The sequence below is a fragment of the Mugil cephalus genome, chromosome 11, assembly GCF_022458985.1.
Source record: "Mugil cephalus isolate CIBA_MC_2020 chromosome 11, CIBA_Mcephalus_1.1, whole genome shotgun sequence".
NCBI lineage: Eukaryota > Metazoa > Chordata > Actinopteri > Mugiliformes > Mugilidae > Mugil > Mugil cephalus.
The window spans coordinates 27,670,087-27,690,343 of NC_061780.1; the positions used below are offsets into that span (position 1 = coordinate 27,670,087).

The 20,257-nt window shown below is 51.1% G+C and overlaps 1 protein-coding gene across 1 annotated transcript in view; it reads right to left on the minus strand.

The window, feature by feature from the left end:
- Positions 1-125: 125 nt before the first annotated feature.
- The window catches only part of LOC125015889 (DENN domain-containing protein 4B-like), a 24,785-nt gene continuing 4,653 nt past the window's right edge, over positions 126-20,257 (minus strand). The window contains exons 2-29 of the mRNA XM_047597932.1: positions 15,992-16,363; positions 15,645-15,900; positions 15,067-15,136; positions 14,765-14,934; positions 14,075-14,316; positions 13,935-14,001; positions 12,501-12,559; positions 11,670-11,814; positions 10,911-11,086; positions 10,714-10,814; positions 10,432-10,647; positions 10,203-10,348; positions 9,992-10,128; positions 9,609-9,723; positions 8,959-9,165; positions 8,696-8,824; positions 7,507-7,651; positions 7,264-7,416; positions 6,430-6,664; positions 5,793-6,090; positions 5,559-5,663; positions 5,186-5,361; positions 4,736-4,871; positions 3,891-4,130; positions 2,131-2,227; positions 1,332-1,497; positions 1,032-1,090; positions 126-801 (exon numbers count right to left, since the gene is read on the minus strand). Coding sequence (XP_047453888.1) covers positions 656-801; positions 1,032-1,090; positions 1,332-1,497; positions 2,131-2,227; positions 3,891-4,130; positions 4,736-4,871; positions 5,186-5,361; positions 5,559-5,663; positions 5,793-6,090; positions 6,430-6,664; positions 7,264-7,416; positions 7,507-7,651; positions 8,696-8,824; positions 8,959-9,165; positions 9,609-9,723; positions 9,992-10,128; positions 10,203-10,348; positions 10,432-10,647; positions 10,714-10,814; positions 10,911-11,086; positions 11,670-11,814; positions 12,501-12,559; positions 13,935-14,001; positions 14,075-14,316; positions 14,765-14,934; positions 15,067-15,136; positions 15,645-15,900; positions 15,992-16,344 — 4,545 coding nt within the window. The 5' untranslated portion in view covers positions 16,345-16,363 and the 3' untranslated portion in view covers positions 126-655. The remainder of the gene's footprint in view (positions 802-1,031; positions 1,091-1,331; positions 1,498-2,130; positions 2,228-3,890; positions 4,131-4,735; positions 4,872-5,185; positions 5,362-5,558; positions 5,664-5,792; positions 6,091-6,429; positions 6,665-7,263; positions 7,417-7,506; positions 7,652-8,695; positions 8,825-8,958; positions 9,166-9,608; positions 9,724-9,991; positions 10,129-10,202; positions 10,349-10,431; positions 10,648-10,713; positions 10,815-10,910; positions 11,087-11,669; positions 11,815-12,500; positions 12,560-13,934; positions 14,002-14,074; positions 14,317-14,764; positions 14,935-15,066; positions 15,137-15,644; positions 15,901-15,991; positions 16,364-20,257) is intronic.

Here is a 20,257-nt window from a genome sequence, read left to right on the forward strand (position 1 = left end):
ATAACTTGTTTATAATCATGAACTAATTATCCAATAGGAGGCTCCTACCTTCTTGGTCATAAAGTTATGGCTGATAGAAACACTTAGTATATTAATGCATAATAAACCAAAGCAGCAGCACAGTGTGACATCTCCTCCTCTCAGCGTCTTTTATTTTTGTGTTTTTTTAAAAAACAAACAACAACAACAACAACAACCAACGTTTCCTGAAACTGAATCACATGGATGGATAAATTAGAGCAAACAAGCAGAGTCAGGTTTTAAATAGAGAGTTCACACGTTTCCTCCTCAGGTCAAACAGTTCTGGTCTGGATCAGACAGAAACCAGTTAAAAAACAACAACAACAAAAACAACAACATTTCCCAGGGTGCACCTCTGCCTCCTCATCAACTCCGCCCACTTTCTGTCTGGAGTCTTTCCATGGGAAGGAGGAGGAGGAGGAGGAAGAATAGGAGGTAGAGGAGGAGGAGGAGGAGGAGGAGGTGTCTCCTGGGCGTCTCTGGGGACGTGTCTCACAGGTCCAGGGGGTGGAAGTTTGCGTCTACAGTCCACTGCTTTGGGACTGGGGATGTGTCTCTGGGGGTGTGTGTCTCTGAGGGGACATGTCTCTGGGGGTGTGTGTCTCTGGGGGGACATGTCTCTGGGGGGAGTGTCTCACAGGTCCAGTGGGGGGTGGAAGCTGCGTCTGCAGTCCACTGCTTTGGGACTGGGGGGCTGAGCTCGGTTCTTGTGGACCTGGTCTCGACCCAACGAGCTGCTGAGACGCGAGTACGACGCCCGGAACTTCTTATCGAAGGCAGCTGCAAAGACCAGAGCATAGCCTGCATCATTAGCATAGCACCTTAGCATCATTAGCATAGCACCTTAGCATCATTAGCATAACATCATTATCATTAACAGTAGCTGCAGACGTCATAGCATAGTTAACATCTTAGCATAGCACCTAGCCTCCTAGCTAACAGTAGCTGCTAGCCTCCTAGCTAACAGTAGCTCCTAGCCTCCTAGCTAACAGTAGCTGCTAGCTTCTTACCGATGTGATCTTTTCCCATGGCTGCCAGTGTGAGGAAGAGAAGCTCTCGGTACAAACTCCTGTCAAACACAAACAAACAAACAAACAAATTCACAACAAACGTCTGGAACCAAATCATCTGGACAGAGGCGGGAAAAAGGAAGTATATCCAAAAACTTTTAAAGACATGTTTCATGTCTTCAGTTCAGAGAGATATTGCTTGAGTCTATTTCAGAGCCGGTACTTTCTGACTTTGACTTGAGTGGAAGGTTGAATCAGGACGTGAGTCCTGGGACCTGCTCTGTCCTGACGTGGACTCACCTCTGGGTGGTGGGGGCCCCCGGCTGCTTGGCTAGCGTGTCCAGGAAGAGCGTGACCGCCTTGTGCACCTCGTTCATACCGACGCAGCGAAGCACCTCCTCCAGGAAGGGAAGCCCGAACGGGTGGTTGTGTCTCCTCCAGCTGTAGTTCTTCATCGGGACGCCACCTGGTGGAAGGAGGAGGAAATACAGAGTCAAAGGTCAAACGCTAACCTAGAAGAACTTTCAGCTAGGAGATGCTAACGAGCTAGGAGATGTTAACAAGCTAGGAGATGTTAACGAGCCAGGAGATGTTAAGAAGCTAGGAGATGCTAAGGAGCCAGGAGATGCTAAGGAGCTAGGAGATGCTAAGGAGCTAGAAGATGTTGAGGAGCTAGGAGATGCTAAGGAGCTAGGAGATGCTAAGGAGCTAGAAGGTGTTGAGGAGCTAGGAGATGTTAAGGAGCTAAGAGATGCTAAGGAGCTAAGAGATGCTAAGGAGCTAGGATATGTTAAGGAGCTAGGAGATGCTAAGGAGCTAGGATATGTTAAGGAGCTAGGAGATGCTAAGGAGCTAGGATATGTTAAGGAGCTAGGAGATGCTAAGGAGCCAGGAGATGCTAAGGAGCTAGGAGATGCTAAGGAGCTAGGAGATGTTAAGGAGCTAGAGATGTTAAGGAGCTAGAGATGCTAAGGAGCTAGGAGATGCTAAGGAGTTAGAGATGTTAAGGAGCTAGGAGATGCTAAGGAGCTAGGAGATTTTAAGGAGCCAGGAGATGTTAAGGAGCTAGAGATGCTAAGGAGCTAGCGTTGAGCCTTACTGTGGATCCTCCAGACGACGTAGAGCGGGGGCCACTGGTCGGTGTCGGGGGTCAGCGTGTCCCACAGGAGCCGAACTCTCACCGCAGAGTTCTCAGACTGAGACACAACGTTTACAGGTTATTACACTTAAAGCCACAGACAATGTAATTACTTTCAGGAAGTAATTAGTTACATCTCCCCAAAGGTAACTGGGTTAGTAACTGCTCCGCTATAAAAGGGGAAGGTGGGCTTTAAAGTTTAATGAAAACACATTAGCGGCTCTTGTCTGAACCAGATCAATGAGTCAATGAGTTGTTTCATTTCACTCTTTACAACCAGAGAGGAAACACTTTGAGGAAGTGACACAAAAAACTGTAATCGATGTGTTTTCAGAGGGCGGGGGACAAAAAAGAGGATGTTACAGTGAACAGCAACTGCTCAGAGCTAACGGAGAAAACAGAAGAAGAAAGAAAGAAAGAAAGAGAAGGAAGGAGGAGAGGAAATAGATGAAGGAAGGAACACAGAAAGGAAAGAATCAAGAAAAACAAAAAAGGAGGGAGGGAGCCTAGAACTGGTCCAGAGTCTGACAGTGATGGTGTTTAGTGTTGGGCTGCAGCTCCAGGGTGGAGGGGTGGAGGGGTGGATGGGTGGATGGGAGGAGGGGTGGATGAGTGGATGAGTGGAGGGGTGGAGGGGTGGATGGATGGAGGGGTGGATGGGGGGATGGGTGGGTGGACAGGTGGAGGGGTGGATGGGTGGAGGGGTGGAGGGGGGTGGAGGGGTGGATGTGTGGATGGGTGGATGGATAGAGGAGTGGATGGGTGGATGGATGGAGGGGTGGATGGGTGGAGGGGTGGATGTGTGGAGGGATGGATGAGTGGAGGGTGGGTGGAGGGGTGGAGGGTCAGAGGGGTGGAGGGGTGGATGGGTGGAGGGGTGGAGGGTGGATGGAGGGATGGAGGGTCAGAGGGGTGGAGGGGTGGATGGGTGGAGGGTCGGATGGGTGGATGAGTGGATGGTGGATGGATAGAGGGGTGGAGGGGTGGAGGCGGATGGGTGGAGGGTGAATGGATAGAGGGGTGGATGATAGAGGAGTGGATGGGTGGATGGATGGAGGGCTGGAGGGGTGGACGGGTGGATGGGTGGAGGCGGATGGGTGGAGGGGTGGGTGGATGGATAGAGGGGTGGAGGGGTGAAGGGTGGATGGAGGGGTGGGTGGATGGGTGGAGGGTGGATGGATGGATGGATGGATGGATGGATGGATGGTGGATGGATGGATGGATGGGTGGAGGGGTGGAGGCGGATGGATGGATGGATGGATGGATGGATGGATGGATGGATGGATGGGTGGAGGCGGATGGATGGATGGATGGATGGATGGATGGATGGTTGGGTGGATGGGTGGAGGGGTGGAGGCGGATGGGTGGAGGGTGAATGGATAGAGGGGTGGATGATAGAGGAGTGGATGGGTGGATGGGTGGATGGATGGATGGATGGATGGATGGATGGTTGGGTGGATGGGTGGACGGGTGGAGGCGGATGGATGGATGGATGGATGGATGGATGGATGGATGGATGGATGGTTGGGTGGATGGGTGGAGGGGTGGAGGCGGATGGGTGGAGGGTGAATGGATAGAGGGGTGGATGATAGAGGAGTGGATGGGTGGATGGGTGGATGGATGGAGGGGTGGATGGATGGATGGACGGGTGGATGGATGGATGGATGGATGGTTGGGTGGATGGGTGGACGGGTGGAGGCGGATGGGTGGAGGGGCCTTACCTGGGTGAAGTGGCTGACCAGGGGCGAGGTGCGGACCAGGTGCAGCAGGTGGCTGGGGAGGCCGAGCCTCTGGAAGCACCAGACCAGGTTCCAGTAGATGATGGAGTGGTTGTCCAGGAGCTGAGGCTGCGCCAGAACCGACTCCCCCTCGTTCTCCAGGAGACTCTCCAGCTCCTTCCTCAGGACCAGGGGGCTCAGGTAGGCCACGCCCACCTGGGGAGCCCCACCCACCGAAGAGCCCTGGGGGAGGGACCGAGGGAGGGGGCGGAGTCTGTCAGTGACACCGCATGCAGCTAATAGCAGGTACTCCTAGCATCCTAGCCTCCAAGCTAACTTATCTCCTCAAAACCATTTCAAGATCCAAGACTCAGGATCAGAGTCTCAGGATTAAAAAAACACACATGAACCAGACACAGACGTAGGAACAAGAGTCAGAATGAAAATAAAATAATACATATAATACAATAATAAAAGAAAAAGCATGAGGTGGTAATTAAGAATTACAAAAGAAATCTACAGTCCTATTCTCCTGGAATATACAGCATTTATTTTCAGACATGAGACACGTAGACGTTTAAAGTGTCTGATGTTATATGAAGTTTAAAGCCTCCTCCTTCCTTCATTCCTTCTTTTCTTCCTAAAAGTAACTTCTCCTAGCCTCCCTGCTAACAGTAGCTCTTCCTAGCTCCCAGCTAACAGTAGCTCTTCCTAGCCTCCCAGCTAACAGTAGCTCTTCCTAGCCTCCCTGCTAACAGTAGCTCTTCCTAGCCTCCCAGCTAACAGTAGCTCTTCCTAGCCTCCCTGCTAACAGTAGCTCTTCCTAGCCTCCTAGCGGCTAACGTTACCGTGGTAGCTTGGCTGGTCTCTGAGCTGGAGTCTTCACTCAGGCCGTTGCTGAGCCGTAGTGACGCCTCGTGGCCACTGGGGGGCCTCGCAGCGCTCTCCACCTCGTCCTCCAGGTTCCACATGCTGCGCTCAGCACTGAGACGAGAGAGGACAAGGAGGACATGGAGGACAAGAAGGACATGAAGGACATGGAGAAAACTCTTAGAATCCTGATGTTTTGTAAGTGGATTTATTTTTGTCTCATAATTATATTCCTCTGATCTTCTGATGAACATCGAGTCTCCTGTGCACCGTTATTCTGCATCACTCACCCTGAAGCTCATTTAAAAATCCAGATAAATAAACGTGTTTTGAGTCAATGGAAATAGAAATTTAGTAAAAGTCCAATAAATATGATTATGTGAAGGTAATCTAAATGTCGCTGTGCTAATAAGATGGAAGGTTTTTACCTGCTGACGGGTCCCAGGTCACAGATCTCTGCGTTGAGGAAGGGGACGAAGGAGGCGCTGCAGAACGGGCAGGAGGTGTTCAGGTTGGAGTCATCCGACGTCCAGCCGGCCATGATCTCCTCGTCATAGACCAGAGAGTTACAGCCACGACACAGGGAGCAGCTGGACATCAACACCTGGACACACAAAGGGGGCGGAGTCAACACCCCCACACTAGCCCCCTAACAACCAGCAGCTCCCCTAGGCTAACATTAGCTCCCCTAGGCTAACATTAGCTCCTCTAGGCTACCAGCAGCTCGCCTAGGCTAACATTAGCTCCTCTAGGCTAACATTAGCTCCCCTAAGCTAACATTGGCTCCTCTAGGCCTGTTACCTCCATCCCGGCTCCGTCCTGGTTGGCGTCCCAGGACCGACGCAGAGGGTACGTAGGAGTGGGCGTGTCCGCCAGGTCCAGGTCACTTCCTACAGACAGCGAGCTCTGAGAGGAGGCAAGATGGAAGACGATCAATGACGCTGGAGGCAAACGTCCCAGAACCAGCAAGCTAGCAGATGCTAACCAGCTAGCAGATGCTAACCGGCTAGGATGCTAACCAGTGTCTTTATTCACCTCTGAGGTGGCGTTGACCAGTCGCTCCTTTGCTTTCAGCAGCGTTTCAGCCACCTGAGCCTTCCTGGACTGTCTGTGCTCAGAGACTCTTCGTCCTCCTGCTCCTCCTCCTCCTCCTCCTCCTCCTCCTCGCCGGGCGTCCACGCTTGTGGCCCGGCGGCCCGACACTCGGTGGCGCGTCGGCGTGAGGAGCTGCTGCAGTTTGACGGCCAGACCTCCTCGACTCGGGGAGGAGACATTGTTGTAGTTCTCATCGACCGCCTTGTTCCTCACAGAGGAGTCTCTGGTTCCCACGGGTCTGGAGACAAACAGGGTGAGGACATGAGGACATGAGGACATAAAGGAGATGAGGACATGAGGACACAGAGGAGATGAGGACATGAGGACGTAGAGGACATAGAGGACACAGAGGAGATGAGGACGTAGAGGAAATGAGGACATGAGGACATAGAGGAGATGAGGACAAAGAGGAAGGACATGAGGACACAGAGGACATGAGGACACAGAGGAGATGAGGACACAGAGGAAGGACATGAGGACACAGAGGAGATGAGGACACAGAGGACATGAGGACATGAGGACGTAGAGGACATAGAGGACACAGAGGAGATGAGGACATAAGGACATGAGGACAGACCTGCCGTCCCTCTCCGTAGGATGGCAGCTACAGTCCGACTCCGTCTCTGAACACTCCTTGTAGAAGTTGGAGAGGCAGACCTGACTGCGACGCACCAGGACTCCACCAGGAGGCGCAGCAGGAGGAGGAGGAGTGGACGTGTCTCTGGGTCCCAGCGGAGGTTTACGGGACACAACGTCTCCGCAACCGTTGGTCTCAGCGCCATGAAGGACGGTCCTCTGAGACATTCTGACCTCTGGTGGACAAGACAGGAGGAGACCAGTGAGGAGGAGGAGGAGCAGGAGGAGGAGGAGGAGCAGGAGTAGGATAACGAGGAGGAGGAGGAGGAGGAGCAGGAGGAGGAGGATAACGAGGAGGAGGAGGAGGAGGAGCAGGAGAGGAGAGGAGGAGAGGAGAGGAGGAGGAGGAGGAGAGGAGGAGGAGAGAAGGAGGAGGATAACGAGGAGGAGGAGGAGGAGGAGCAGGAGGAGGAGAGGATAACGAGGAGGAGGAGGAGGAGGAGGAGGAGGAGGAGGAGGAGGAGGATAACGAGGAGGAGGAGGAGGAGGAGGAGCAGGAGGATAACGAGGAAGAGGAGGAGGAGAGGAAAGAGAGTAGATAACGAGAGGAGAGGAGCAGGGAGAGAGGAGGAGAGAAGGAGAGGAGAGGAGGAGCAGAGGAGGAGCAGGAGGAGGAGAGGAGACAGGAAAGGAGGGGGAGGATACGAGGATAACGAGAGGAGGATAACGAGGAGGAGGAGGAGGAGGAGCAGGAGGATAACGAGGAGGAGGAGGAGGAGGAGCAGGAGGAGGAGAGGAAGAAGGAGGAGGAGGAGGAGGATGAAGGCGGGCTCACGGTTGCTAGGCGCCCTGATGCCGTCCAGACTGTTGCTCTTCATCAGACCCATCAGAGACTCGTGGCTGGAGCTGTCACTCAAACCGCTCCAGCTGGCCTGGCGAATCAGAGAGGAGTGTGGGCGGGGCCTGTGCTCTGGATCCATCACTGCTTCTGTCAGAGAAACACAAACGTTACCACCAGGAACCAGGAACCAGGAAGTAGAGCGGCGTCAGCTCCGCCCCCTCGCCCCTCCCCCCTGACCTCCTCGTGATCCCACAGAGCCGCTCTTCTGCCTCCGTCTGATTGGCCGTCGGAACTGGGCCACGGCCAATAGGACGTTCCTCAGCTTGGCCCAGCGCAGACGCCCGCCCTGATTGGTCGACGGCCACTTACTCTCCAGGACAGCCTGACGACAGGAGAGATCATTTATCATTTATTATTTATTATTTATCATTTATCATTTATCATTTTATTTATCATTTATTATTTATCATTTATCAGAGATTATTTATCATTTATTATTTATCATTTATCAGAGATTATTTATCATTTATTATTTATCATTTATCATTTATCATTTATCATTTATCAGAGATCATTTATCATTTATTATTTATTATTTATCATTTATCATTTATTATTTATTATTTATCAGAGATTATTTATCAGATCATTTATTATTTATCATTTATTATTTTATCATTTATCATTATTATTTATCATTTATCAGAGATTATTTATTATTTATCATTTATCATTTATCATTTATTATTTATCATTTATCAGAGATTATTTATTATTTATCATTTATCATTTATCATTTATTATTTATCATCTATCAGAGATTATTTATTATTTATCATTTATCATTTATCATCTATCAGAGATTATTTATTATTTATCATTTATTATTTATCATTTATTATTTATCATCTATCAGAGATTATTTATCATTTATCATTTATCAGAGATTATTTATTATTTATCATTTATCAGAGATTATTTATTATTTATCATTCATCATTTATTATTTTATCATTTATTATTTATCATTTATCATTTATTATTTATCATTTATTATTTATCATTTATTATTTATCATTTATTATTTATCATTTATCATTTATTATTTATCATTTATTATGTATTATTTATCATTTATTATGTATTATTTATCATTTATTATTTATTATTTATCATTTATTATTTATCATTTATTATTTTATCATTTATTATTTTATCATTTATTATTTATCATTTATTATTTATTATTTATCATTTATTATTTATTATTTATCATTTATTATTTTATCATTTATCATTTATTATTTATCATTTATTATTTTATCATTTATCATTTATTATTTATCATTTATTATTTATTATTTATCATTCATCATTTATTATTTTATCATTTCTCATTGATCATTTCTCAGAGATCCTGTGAGACCTTGTTGTAGTATCCGTAGGTGATGGTGTTGGGAGTGATTCCAGCTTTCTTCATCTCCAGCAGGACTCTGACGGCGAGGACGGGCTGACCGTACTGCCCACACAGCTGCATCAGGATCCGGTAGCACACCTGGAACACACCGACACAGCTCAGAGGACGTCCCATCAGAGGACGTCCCTTCAGAGGACGTCCCCTCAGAGGACGTCCCCTCAGAGGGACGTCCCCTCAGAGGACGCCGTCCCGTCCCGTCCCGTCCGTCTCACCTCGTCTGGTAGCACCACTTTGCGGTTCTCCATGTGCTTGAGGACGTCGTAGGCCGTGTGCAGAGCGCGGACCTTGGCGCTCTCGGCCCGGACGAAGGTGGGCAGGTAGATGAACCACAGGCCGTAGCAGTGTCCCAGGAGACACTTGGACCACATGTCCGACTCAGCCGAGTACTTCTGGGCTTTCTTCTGGGCCAGTTTGATCTCCTGAGGGTCAGAGAACAGCCGTCATCATCTAACAGAACTTCACCGATTTTTCATTTTCAGAAAACTGTGATTGTAGTTAAAAATAAAAATGATTAGTGCAACAACAGGACTGATCCATTCCACCAAAACATTCAATTCAACTTTATTTATAGCATCAATAACAACACAACCGGCCTGAAACCTCCAGAGCCCGAAGGAAAAACTCCTTTAAAGAGGGAGAAACCTGGAAATGTCCAAGTTAGATTTACATTCTAACTTGTTCCTCCTGGATCTGATGGTTCTAGTCTGGTTTTAGCTCCAACGTGTTCACACAGTTTGTAAAGTTGATCTGAAAGAATGAAACCGAACCAGGACCAAGGTGAAACAGAGTCAGACTCTGGGACCACTAGACTCTGGACTTTAGAGTCATGTGACCACAGATCACCGGTCTCACCTGGACTCACCTGCTTTGTGCGGCGGGGGGCGGGGCTACTGGGGGCGCTGCCCTTGGATGGGAGGCGGAGCTGGTCCTGGGGCCGGTCGAAGAGGTCTGGTCTGAGGGTGGGGAAGGTCTCGTACCTGAGCCGAGTGGAGGAGCTTTGTTAATTAGCTTAATTTACCAGTAGAGGGCGGGGCTTACCTGCAGAGGGCGGGGCTCTGTCTGCAGAGGGTGGGTCTCTGTCTGCAGAGGGCGGGGCTTACATGTAGAGGGTGGGTCTCTGTCTGCAGAGGGCAGGGCTCTGTCTACACAGGGCGGGGCTCTGTCTGTAGAGGGCGGGCTCTGTCTACACAGGGCGGGGCTCTGTCTGTAGAGGGCGGGGCTCTGTCTGCAGAGGGCGGGGCCTACCTGTAAAGGGCGGGGCTCTCGGAGCCGTCCGCCTCCTGCGGCTCCTCTGGGGGCATGATGAAGACGGTGTGTTCTCCACCGTGAGTCTCATCCAGGTCGATGAGACGCACCTCCTCCTCCGCCTTCTCCACCTCCGTCTGAGACAAAACACACCTGAGTCACCACCTCCTCCATCGCCGCGGTAACTGTTACCGTGGAGACGGGCACCCACCTTCTGGACGCACTCGTCGAAGAACTCGAGGCAGGCGTGACGGTCGCTGACGAAGGAGCACTCCTCTATGAACTGAGTGAACATCTGAGTCCTGGTCAGCTGGACGAAGAACTTCTGCTGAGAGCGATCACGAGACTTCAGGAAACCTGGAGGAGGAGACACATTTATACAACATACGAGCCTTCACTTCTGTGTATATATACTGTATGTAACAGTGGGAGTGGCGCACCCTGCAGGTTGAACAGGGAGCTGCAGTCCGTGGTGGTGTCGGACGGAGCCTGGGTGATGGGCAGCAGGAAGCTCCTGTATCCTCTCAGCAGGCTGCTCATGAAGCGAAGGAAGGCCTCCTGGATCTCCAGCTCCAGCTGCTTCTGGCGCCGGTAGATCTGGTCGTAGTCCGTCAGCAGGAACTCCAGCGTCGCCTCCTCCTGGCCGGGAGTACAAACTGCAGCGGTGTTAGCGCGGCGTCATTCAGGCTCAGGATGTGAATCGGGTGAAAGGCAGCACTCACTCTTCTCCAGCGTCTGGTGTAACTGGCTCAGACTGTTGAACAGAGCCTTGCCCTGTTTCCTGGGTAACGATCGCCATGACAACGGCTTCCTCTCCTCCAGCCTGAGGGACCAGAGGACCAGGGTCAAAGGTCAGAACTCAGAGCAGGAGGAGGAGGAGGAGGAGGAGGAGGAGGAGGAGGAGGAGAGTGGGACTCACTGGAAGATGGTGTTAGTGTCCACGTCCACACAGACCACGTCGTTGGGGGGGTCGTACAGGTCGAAGTAGCTGGAGTGGACGCCCACGATGAACGGCATCGGAGCCAGGAGGACGTCCGCCATCTGCAGTGGACACAGAGGGATGTAGGGACATGTCCAACGCAGAGGGAAACTCATCTGAGGACAGAGGAGACACATCTGTTAGAGGAGCAGGAGGAGGAGACAGAGGAGGAGACAGAGGAGGAGGAGGAGACAGAGGAGGAGGAGACAGAGGAGGAGGAGACAGAGGAGGAGCAGGAGGAGGAGGCGACAGAGGAGGAGGAGACAGAGGAGGAGGAGGAGGAGACAGAGGAGGAGACAGAGGAGGAGGAGACAGAGGAGGAGGAGGAGGAGCAGGAGGAGGAGGAGGAGACAGAGGAGGAGGAGACAGAGGAGGAGACAGAGGAGACAGAGGAGGAGACAGAGGAGGAGGAGACAGAGGAGGAGACAGAGGAGGAGGAGACAGAGGAGGAGGAGCAGGAGGAGGAGGAGGAGGAGACAGAGGAGGAGGAGACAGAGGAGGAGCAGGAGGAGGAGGCGACAGAGGAGGAGGAGACAGAGGAGGAGGAGGAGGAGCAGGAGGAGGAGACAGAGGAGGAGGAGGAGGAGACAGAGGAGGAGACAGAGGAGGAGGAGGAGGAGACAGAGGAGGAGGAGGAGGAGACAGAGGAGGAGACAGAGGAGGAGACAGAGGAGAAGGAGCAGGAGGAGGAGTCCGTACGGAGACCAGCGCCTCGCTGACGGAGGTCAGGACGTCCGGTCTGAGCGAGTGCAGCAGCAGTTTGTGTTCGGTGAGGACGAAGAAGAGCAGAGTGCAGCAGTTTTCTGGACCCAGGTTCTGGAGCAGCTTCAGGAAACTCGCCCCACTACAGACACACAAGGAAGAGTTAAAACTGGTCTACGTGGACCCTGGTCTACATGGACCCTGGTCTACGTGGACCCTGGTCTACATGAACCCTGAGCTCATTATATGATCCAGGAGAAGATGGAGATTTACACATGGAACTCCCCAGGACCCCAGCCACCAAGGCTACATGCTACATAGCGATGCTAAGCTAACAGCCACCAAGGCTACATGCTACATAGCAATGCTAAGCTACCAGCCACCAAGGCTACATGCTACATAGCAATGCTAAGCTAACAAGGCTACATGCTACATAGCAATGCTAAGCTACCAGCCACCAAGGCTACATGCTACATAGCAATGCTAAGCTACCAGCCACCAAGGCTACATGCTACATAGCAATGCTAAGCTAACAGCCACCAAGGCTACATGCTACATAGCAATGCTAAGCTACCAGCCACCAACGCTACATATCAATGCTAAGCTAACAGCCACCAACGCTACATATCAATGCTAAGCTAACAGCCACCAAGGCTACTGAAATACTGAGACAGAAGAAGAAACTCTGACATGATGTCGGAGTTTTGTTTTCTCCGTTAGCAGAAGCTAACTGGTTAGCTCCCGTTTGTAACGGCGCCCAGCGTGGCAGAGTGGAGCAGAGAGGATTGTGGGTAATGCTGCGTTTAGAAGGAAACGCTGTGGACTGACCTGAGGGGCAGTGGGGAGGAAACCGGCTGGCAGAGCAGGAGGTTGTCGTACGGAGAAAGCTGATGAAACATAGAAGAAGAAGAAGAAATCTTATAATCTGATTGTTTCAGGTTTAATTATCTACCCTCCACCATCAGTTATGATTTATATCCCGGGGTGATCAACATACGGCCACGGGGCCAGAACCGGTCCCCACAGGGTCCGATGTCAGGATGAATTTAAAGTGTGAAAATCACATGGAGACATTAACAAGAACTAAACAGCAATGAGCTGGTGAATTAAATCCAAGTGGATTATATTGTTTGATTAATTAGAACCAAAGCGTCTGTAAAACATCAGAACCAAACTCAATCACCACGATTTCCAAAGGTTCTGGATGAATTCAAACATCTGAAGCTATGAAATCACACTGATTTCTCTGAACCTCTTCCTGCAGCCGCCGCCAGTTTTACATTTAATACGTTAAACAACTTTAAATAAACCTGAACCGTTACATTTAACATTTATTTGCATTATTTAGGTTTTACAAAAACAAGCCTAATAAAAATCTGCTGCTCTGTTTAATGCTAAATATTTATTTTATTTATTATTTTATACGTTCTAACCTGCATAAATAAAGTTACATTTTGATTTTATCAAAGCGTAAAAGACTCTGACACTCGAGTTTAAAGAAACAAGAAAAACGGATTAAACGTTACAGAGACTAAAGGACTGAGGTTACGTCATGAATATAAATCAGCAGCAGGAGGCGCCACAGGAGGAGGCGCCACAGGAGGAGGCGCCACAGGAGGAGGTCAGAGAAACACATTAAATCAGAGGACGTGATCATAGTTACACAGTTACCCAGTTCATTCTGCCACAGCGCCACCTGCAGGAGGACGAGGGAGTCACACAAGAACCAACGGTTACAGGTTACAGTGAAAAACCTCTCGCGTCCTCAGTGGTCTGGTCTCACCCCCCACCCCCCCTCCCTCACCCCTCCCCCCTTCCTCACCCCTCCCTCCCTCCCTTCCATCCTCCCTCCCTTCCACCTTTCCTCCCTCCCTCCCTTCCATCCTTCCCTTCCATCCTCCCTCCCTCCCTTCCTTCCTTCTTTCCTCCCTCCCTCCCTCCCTTTCTTCCTTCTTTCCTTCCTTCCTCCTCCTCCTCCTCTCCTCCCTCCCTCTCCTCCTCTTCCTCCTCCCTTCCTCCTCCTCCCTTCCTTCCTCCCCTCCCTTTCCCTCCTTCCTCTTCCTTCCTCCTCCCCCTCCCTCCCTTTCTCCTCCTTCATCCTTCCTCCTCCTCCTCCCTCCCTCCTTCTCTCCTCCTCCTCCCTCCCTCTCCCTCCTCCTCCCATCTTCTTTCCTCCTCCCTCCCATCCTTCCCCCCTCCTCCCCCCCTCCCTCCCTCCCCCCTCAGTGTCACATGACGGTGTGGGTTTGAGCCGGTCTGTACCTGGACCAGGATCCTGGGTCTCTGGGGGGAGGGGAAGGGGACGTTGTGCATGAAGCTGGAGATGTGTCTGCAGAGAGGAAGCAGAAGCTTCAGTGTCAGTGTCAGTGTGGGGGGGTATTAATTAACTGCGTCAGACCTACTTCTCCAGGGGCAGCACATGGGGCCCAGAGATGGAGTATCTGTAGATGAAGGTGAGGAACTTCTGGAAGACGGTGAAGAACGGCCAGTGGGACAGGACACAGATGCTCTTCTTCACCTGGAGGCTGCGGTTGGAGATCGGCCGCCGGTCGACGACGCTCAGGAGCCCGAGACGAACGCTCTGACGCTCCGACAGCAGCTCCCGGGAGAACGACTCGTAGAACTGGATGGCGGCTCCGTAGACCTGCAGGAGGAGAACGTCAGCTTCATGGGTCCTGATAAACCAGGTCGGCAGAGGGCCTTGTCCTCATGGTCTAATAAACCCAGTCAGAGAGGGAGCCTTGTACCGACATCTAAGACCCTGATTAGACCTGCTCAATGTTTTCCTGGTCTTCTCTGATTGGCCATGAAACGCACTGCACACTAAACCTCAGTGAGAGGAACCAGGAACCACGTTACCACACATGGTTCCTGGTGAACTACTGAAGTGTGTTCTACCTACTTTCTATCACAGAATTACTCCGACTAAAGGTCCAGACTCTATGAGTCCCGTCTCCATGTGGTTCATAGCTGACACAGACTCTGAAGGACTGAGAACCGTTAGCTGAGGCTAGCTGGTTAGCTCCAGACATTTCTACATGAATTATTTCTGTTTCTGGATTAGACAGGTGTGGTGGTGTGTCTCCGCCCACCTTGTCCCCGGAGGCGGACGTGAGGACGAAGGTGGAGAAGACGGGCAGCTGGTACTTGGTGTTCAGAGGCCAGCTCTCCACGGTGACGCCCATGGGCAGACAGAAGACCGGCACCGACTCCGGCAGAGGAAACGCCTCCAGGTCCTCCTCAGGGTACCGGCTGATCAGGCCTGCAGGGAACAGCAGCCGCCAGTTAGCCAGCTAGCCTGCTAGCCAGCTAGCTTCTGTTAGCCAGCTAGCCAGCTAGTCCCTGGATGGACGTCCCTGTCCCTGTCAGCTAAACACATCCTGATCATACTCACTGGCTTCGTAGACCAAGGCGTTAGCTTTAGCCACAGCTCTCTTGTAGCATATGAACAGAGCTGGACCCCACTGGAGACACGAGGACACAGAGACACACAGAGAGACACGAGGACACAGAGGACAAGTCAGTGTTGCTGCTAATCACGTCCAAGGCTCCAATAACCCCCAAGAAAAATACACTTTACATTTTGATTATTGAAAATATTTAAACGTCATCTCAGATATTAACACGTGTTCAGGCTTCAAACACAGACGTGAACCAAAGGTTTGTTATTTGTGATTAATCCTGAAGAGGATTCATAGATTTATGACAAAAAAAAGCAGAAATAAACATTAACGTGCTAATTTTAACACCGCTAACGCCGCTAACACCGCTAACACTGCTAACACTGCTAACACCGCTAACGCCGCTAACGTGTCTATGAAGTGACCCTGAGTCCTGATGTGGACCCTGTTACTCCGGGGTTATCTGGTCTCTGGTCTCTGGTCTCTGGTCTCCAGACCAGGTCTGGGCCGCCCCCCCTGGGTCCGGTCTCAGACCAGGTCTGGGCCGCCCCCCCCGGGTCGTGGTACTCACCATGCCGGTGTTGAGGTTCTTGTCGACCCGGCTGAAGGTGTGCGGGGCCACCTCCCCTTTGCTGGGGAGGAGCAGGGCGATGTCGGTGACCCCCAGGCCGTGCAGCCCCTGGGAGTCCAGGGCCCGGCGGTAGGTGAGGAAGACCCGGTGGGCCGCGGGCCCCCCCCCAGAACTCAGGCTGGCGGAGCGGCTGTAGGGCGTCGTCTCAATGACGAACCAGCCCTGCTTCAGCTGGTCCTTCCCCTCATACAGGACCCTGCACAGAGAGGAACCCGCTAGAACCAGAACCAGAACCAGAACAGAACCAGAACCAGGGGCCAGAACCAGAGGCCAGGTCAGGGTCTCACCCCAGGTCCAGGATGGGGGGCTTGTCCCTCCCCCGCCGGTAGCACAGGTACAGGTGAGGGTTGTTGATGAGGCCGGCGCTCAGCTCGGCCGAGTGTCCCCCCAGCGTCTTCTCGATGCAGGTGAAGCCTTCAGGGACGTCCTCCCCGAGTCCCCGGGCGATCACCACCAGGTCCGAGACCGGGTCGGACGCCCGGCCCGACGAGGACGAGTAGGACGAGGACGACGACGTGGAGGAGGACGAGGACGAGGACGAGGCCTTTCCGTCCTCGTCCAGGGGCTTCCAGGACCCTCCAGGGTCCAGACCCGCCACCACAAAGTAGTCCACCAGCTGGGGACATTTCTCCTCTGTCATGCCTCCTGTCTGTCCTCCACTGCAGGGACAGAGAAAGAGAGACACAGAGGGACAGAGACACAGAGGGACAGAGACACATAGAGGGACAGAGACACAGAGAGACAGAGACACAGAGAGACATAGAGACAGAGAGACACAGAGGGACAGAGACACATAGAGACACAGAGGGACAGAGACACAGAGAGACACAGAGGGACAGAGACACATAGAGACAGAGACACAGAGACACAGAGAGACATAGAGACACAGAGGGACAGAGACACATAGAGACAGTAGAGACAGAGACACAGAGACACAGAGAGACACAGAGAGACATAGAGACACAGAGGGACAGAGACACATAGAGACAGAGACACAGAGACACAGAGAGACACAGAGAGACAGAGACACAGAGAGACAGAGACAGAGAGACATAGAGACAGAGAGACATAGACACAGAGACACAGAGGGACAGAGAGACACAGAGAGACAGAGACACAGAGAGACAGAGAGACATAGACACAGAGAGACAGAGACACATAGAGACAGAGACACAGAGAGACAGAGGGACAGAGAGACAGAGGGACAGAGACACAGAGGGACAGAGACACAGAGAGACAGAGACACAGAGAGACAGAGGGACAGAGAGACAGAGGGACAGAGACACAGAGAGACAGAGGGACATAGAGACACAGAGGGACAGAGAGACAGAGACACAGAGGGACAGAGACAGTCTGGGTTATTCACTCGTATCCATGGAAACGCTGCATTAAATCTGACCTTTGGATTCACTTCATCTACATCAAGACCACAGAGCTTCCTCCCTCCTTCCTCCCTCCTTCCTTCCCTCCTTCTTCCCTTCCCTCCTTCCCTTCCTTCCTCCCTCCTTCTTCCCTCCCTCCTTCCCTTCCCTCCTTCCCTTCCTCCCCTCCTTCCCTCCTTCTTCCCTTCCCTCCTTCCCTTCCTTCCTCCCTCCTTCTTCCCTCCCTCCTTCCCTTCCCTCCTCCCTCCCTCCCTCCTTCCTTCCTTCCCTCCTTCCTCCCTCCTTCCTTCCCTCCTTCCCTTCCTTCCTCCCTCCTTCTTCCCTCCCTCCTTCCTCTCTCCTTCCTTCCTCCCTCAGCCTCTCACATCCCTCCCCTTTCCATCACCCCTTTCCTCCCCCTTTACCCTAGACCATCAGACCCTTTTAGACCCTTAGACATCAACCCTTTAGACCATCACCCTTTAAGACCCTTTAGACCATCAGACCCCTTTAGCCCTTAGACCATCAGACCCCTTTAGACCATCAGACCCCTTTAGACCCTTTAGACCATCAGACCCCCTTTAGACCATCAGACCCCTTTAGACCCTTTAGACCATCAGACCCCTTTAGACCATCAGACCCCTTTAGACCCTTTAGACCATCAGACCCCCTTTAGACCATCAGACCCCTTTAGACCATCAGACCCCTTTAGACCATCAGACCCCTTTAGACCCTTTAGACCATCAGACCCCCTTTAGACCATCAGACCCCTTTAGACCCTTTAGACCATCAGACCCCCTTTAGACCATCAGACCCCTTTAGACCCTTTAGACCATCAGACCCCTTTAGACCATCAGACCCCTTTAGACCCTTTAGACCATCAGACCCCCTTTAGACCATCGGACCCCTTTAGACCATCATGACCCCTTTAGACCATCAGACCCCTTTAGACCACACCCTTTAGACCATCGACCCCTTTAGACCTCGACCTTTAGACCCTTTAGACCATCAGACCCCCTTTAGAACCCTTTAGACCATCGGACCCCCTTTAGACCATCAGACCCCTTTAGACCATCTGACCCCTTTAGACCATCTGACCCCCTTTAGACCCCTTTAGACCATCAGACCCCTTTAGACCCTTTAGACCATCGGACCCCCTTTAGACCATCAGACCCCTTTAGACCATCTGACCCCTTTAGACCATCTGACCCCCTTTAGACCCCTTTAGACCATCAGACCCCCTTTAGACCATCAGACCCCTTTAGACCCTTTAGACCATCAGACCCCCTTTAGACCATCAGACCCCTTTAGACCATCAGACCCCCTTTAGACCCTTTAGACCATCAGACCCCCTTTAGACCATCAGACCCCTTTAGACCATCTGACCCCTTTAGACCATCTGACCCCCTTTAGACCCTTTAGACCATCGGACCCCCTTTAGACCATCAGACCCCTTTAGACCATCTGACCCCTTTAGACCATCTGACCCCCTTTAGACCCCTTTAGACCATCAGACCCCTTTAGACCCTTTAGACCATCGGACCCCCTTTAGACCATCAGACCCCTTTAGACCATCTGACCCCTTTAGACCATCTGACCCCCTTTAGACCCCTTTAGACCATCAGACCCCCTTTAGACCATCAGACCCCTTTAGACCCTTTAGACCATCTGACCCCTTTAGACCGTCTGACCCCTTTAGACCATCAGACCCCCTTTAGACCATCTGACCCCTTTAGACCGTCTCTTTTATTAGTCTCTGCACACAAACAAACACAACTGTAAATAGTGGGCGGGACTAAAACACTAAAATATATAAACATCAGATCATTTAAATTCAAGGTTTTCCTTCCAGGGTTCCAACCTGTCTCAGACCAGAACCCGAGGACAGACCAGATTCAAAGGTTTGACTCGAGAAACTGAATCTGATGCTTTCAGGAAGAAGCGTCTGAGTTTTTGACTCCGTCAGCAGAAGTTCAGACTCGACAGGGGACGAACTGTCAAAGGTCAGAGGTCACCTGACAAACAGGAAGTGGACCTGTTTCCTGTTTCCTGTTTCCTCCGTGTAGGAGGTGAGAAAACAAATGTCAGACGACAGAAATGTTCAGAAACCTGGTCCCTTCAGTCCGAGCTATGAGTGATAACGTACGATGACTTTAAAGATCTGGCAGCTTTAGTCCGGAGACAGTTTGGTCAAATGAAACTGAATTAAATCTGTTAGCTCAGAGTGTTAGCATCTGGGTGTAAACACTGCAGCACGTCTACGTTATCGCTCTGACTGAACTGTGTTAGCAGACGTTTAAAACCAGTCCAGAACTAATGTCCTTTTCTTTCTGGTTCTTTGTCAGGTCTGATCTTCTGAGCGTGAGCGTGGACTGGATGGAGGAAGGAGCTGAAACAGCACATTTCATCAGTCACTTCCTTTTTCTAACGGCGAATGTGAAACAGTGGAAACCAACGTTCTTTAAATACACACTGGAAAACCCAGAGTTCACCACCGAGCGTCGGTTCACTCTGAGTCACGTTTCACAGTCGACATCAGCAGAAACCGGTTTAAACAGTCAGGACGCAGAGAAAAAGCCTGAAACCGACAACCAGGACCAGGAGTCTGGACTAGGATCCATAACGTCCTCCTCAACTTCCTTTCCCTTCTCTGTTCTCACGTTCTTTAAATCCACAACCTTCTGGGAACGTTCTCAGTAGATCCACACAACACAACCAGGGTAGAACCAGTCTAAACTAGTCTAAAACCAGTCTGGAAACTAGTCTAAAACCAGTCCAGAAACTAGTCTAAACTAGTCTAAAACCAGTCTGGAAACTAGTCTAAACTAGTCTAAAACTAGTCCGAAAACTAGTCTAAAACCAGTCCAGAAACTAGTCTAAAACCAGAGTAAAACCAGTCCAGAAACGAGTCTAAACCGGTGTGAAACCAGTCCAGAAACAAGTCTAAACCAGTGTGAAACCAGTCCAGAAACCAGTCTATAGAGTCTGGAGCTGTGGCGACGTTCACCAGCTTTTTTGTATCTGGAGGTTCAACCCAACACGTTCGAACGAGTCCCCGAAATTTCTACAAGTATCTATCTAGAACAGAAAACTAAAAACCTGAACCAGCGGCGACGCCCGGGTCTGGAGCACTGATCTAACCTGACTCTGTTTGCTGCGTTATTTCACACCTGAAACGTTCAGAGAGGAAGT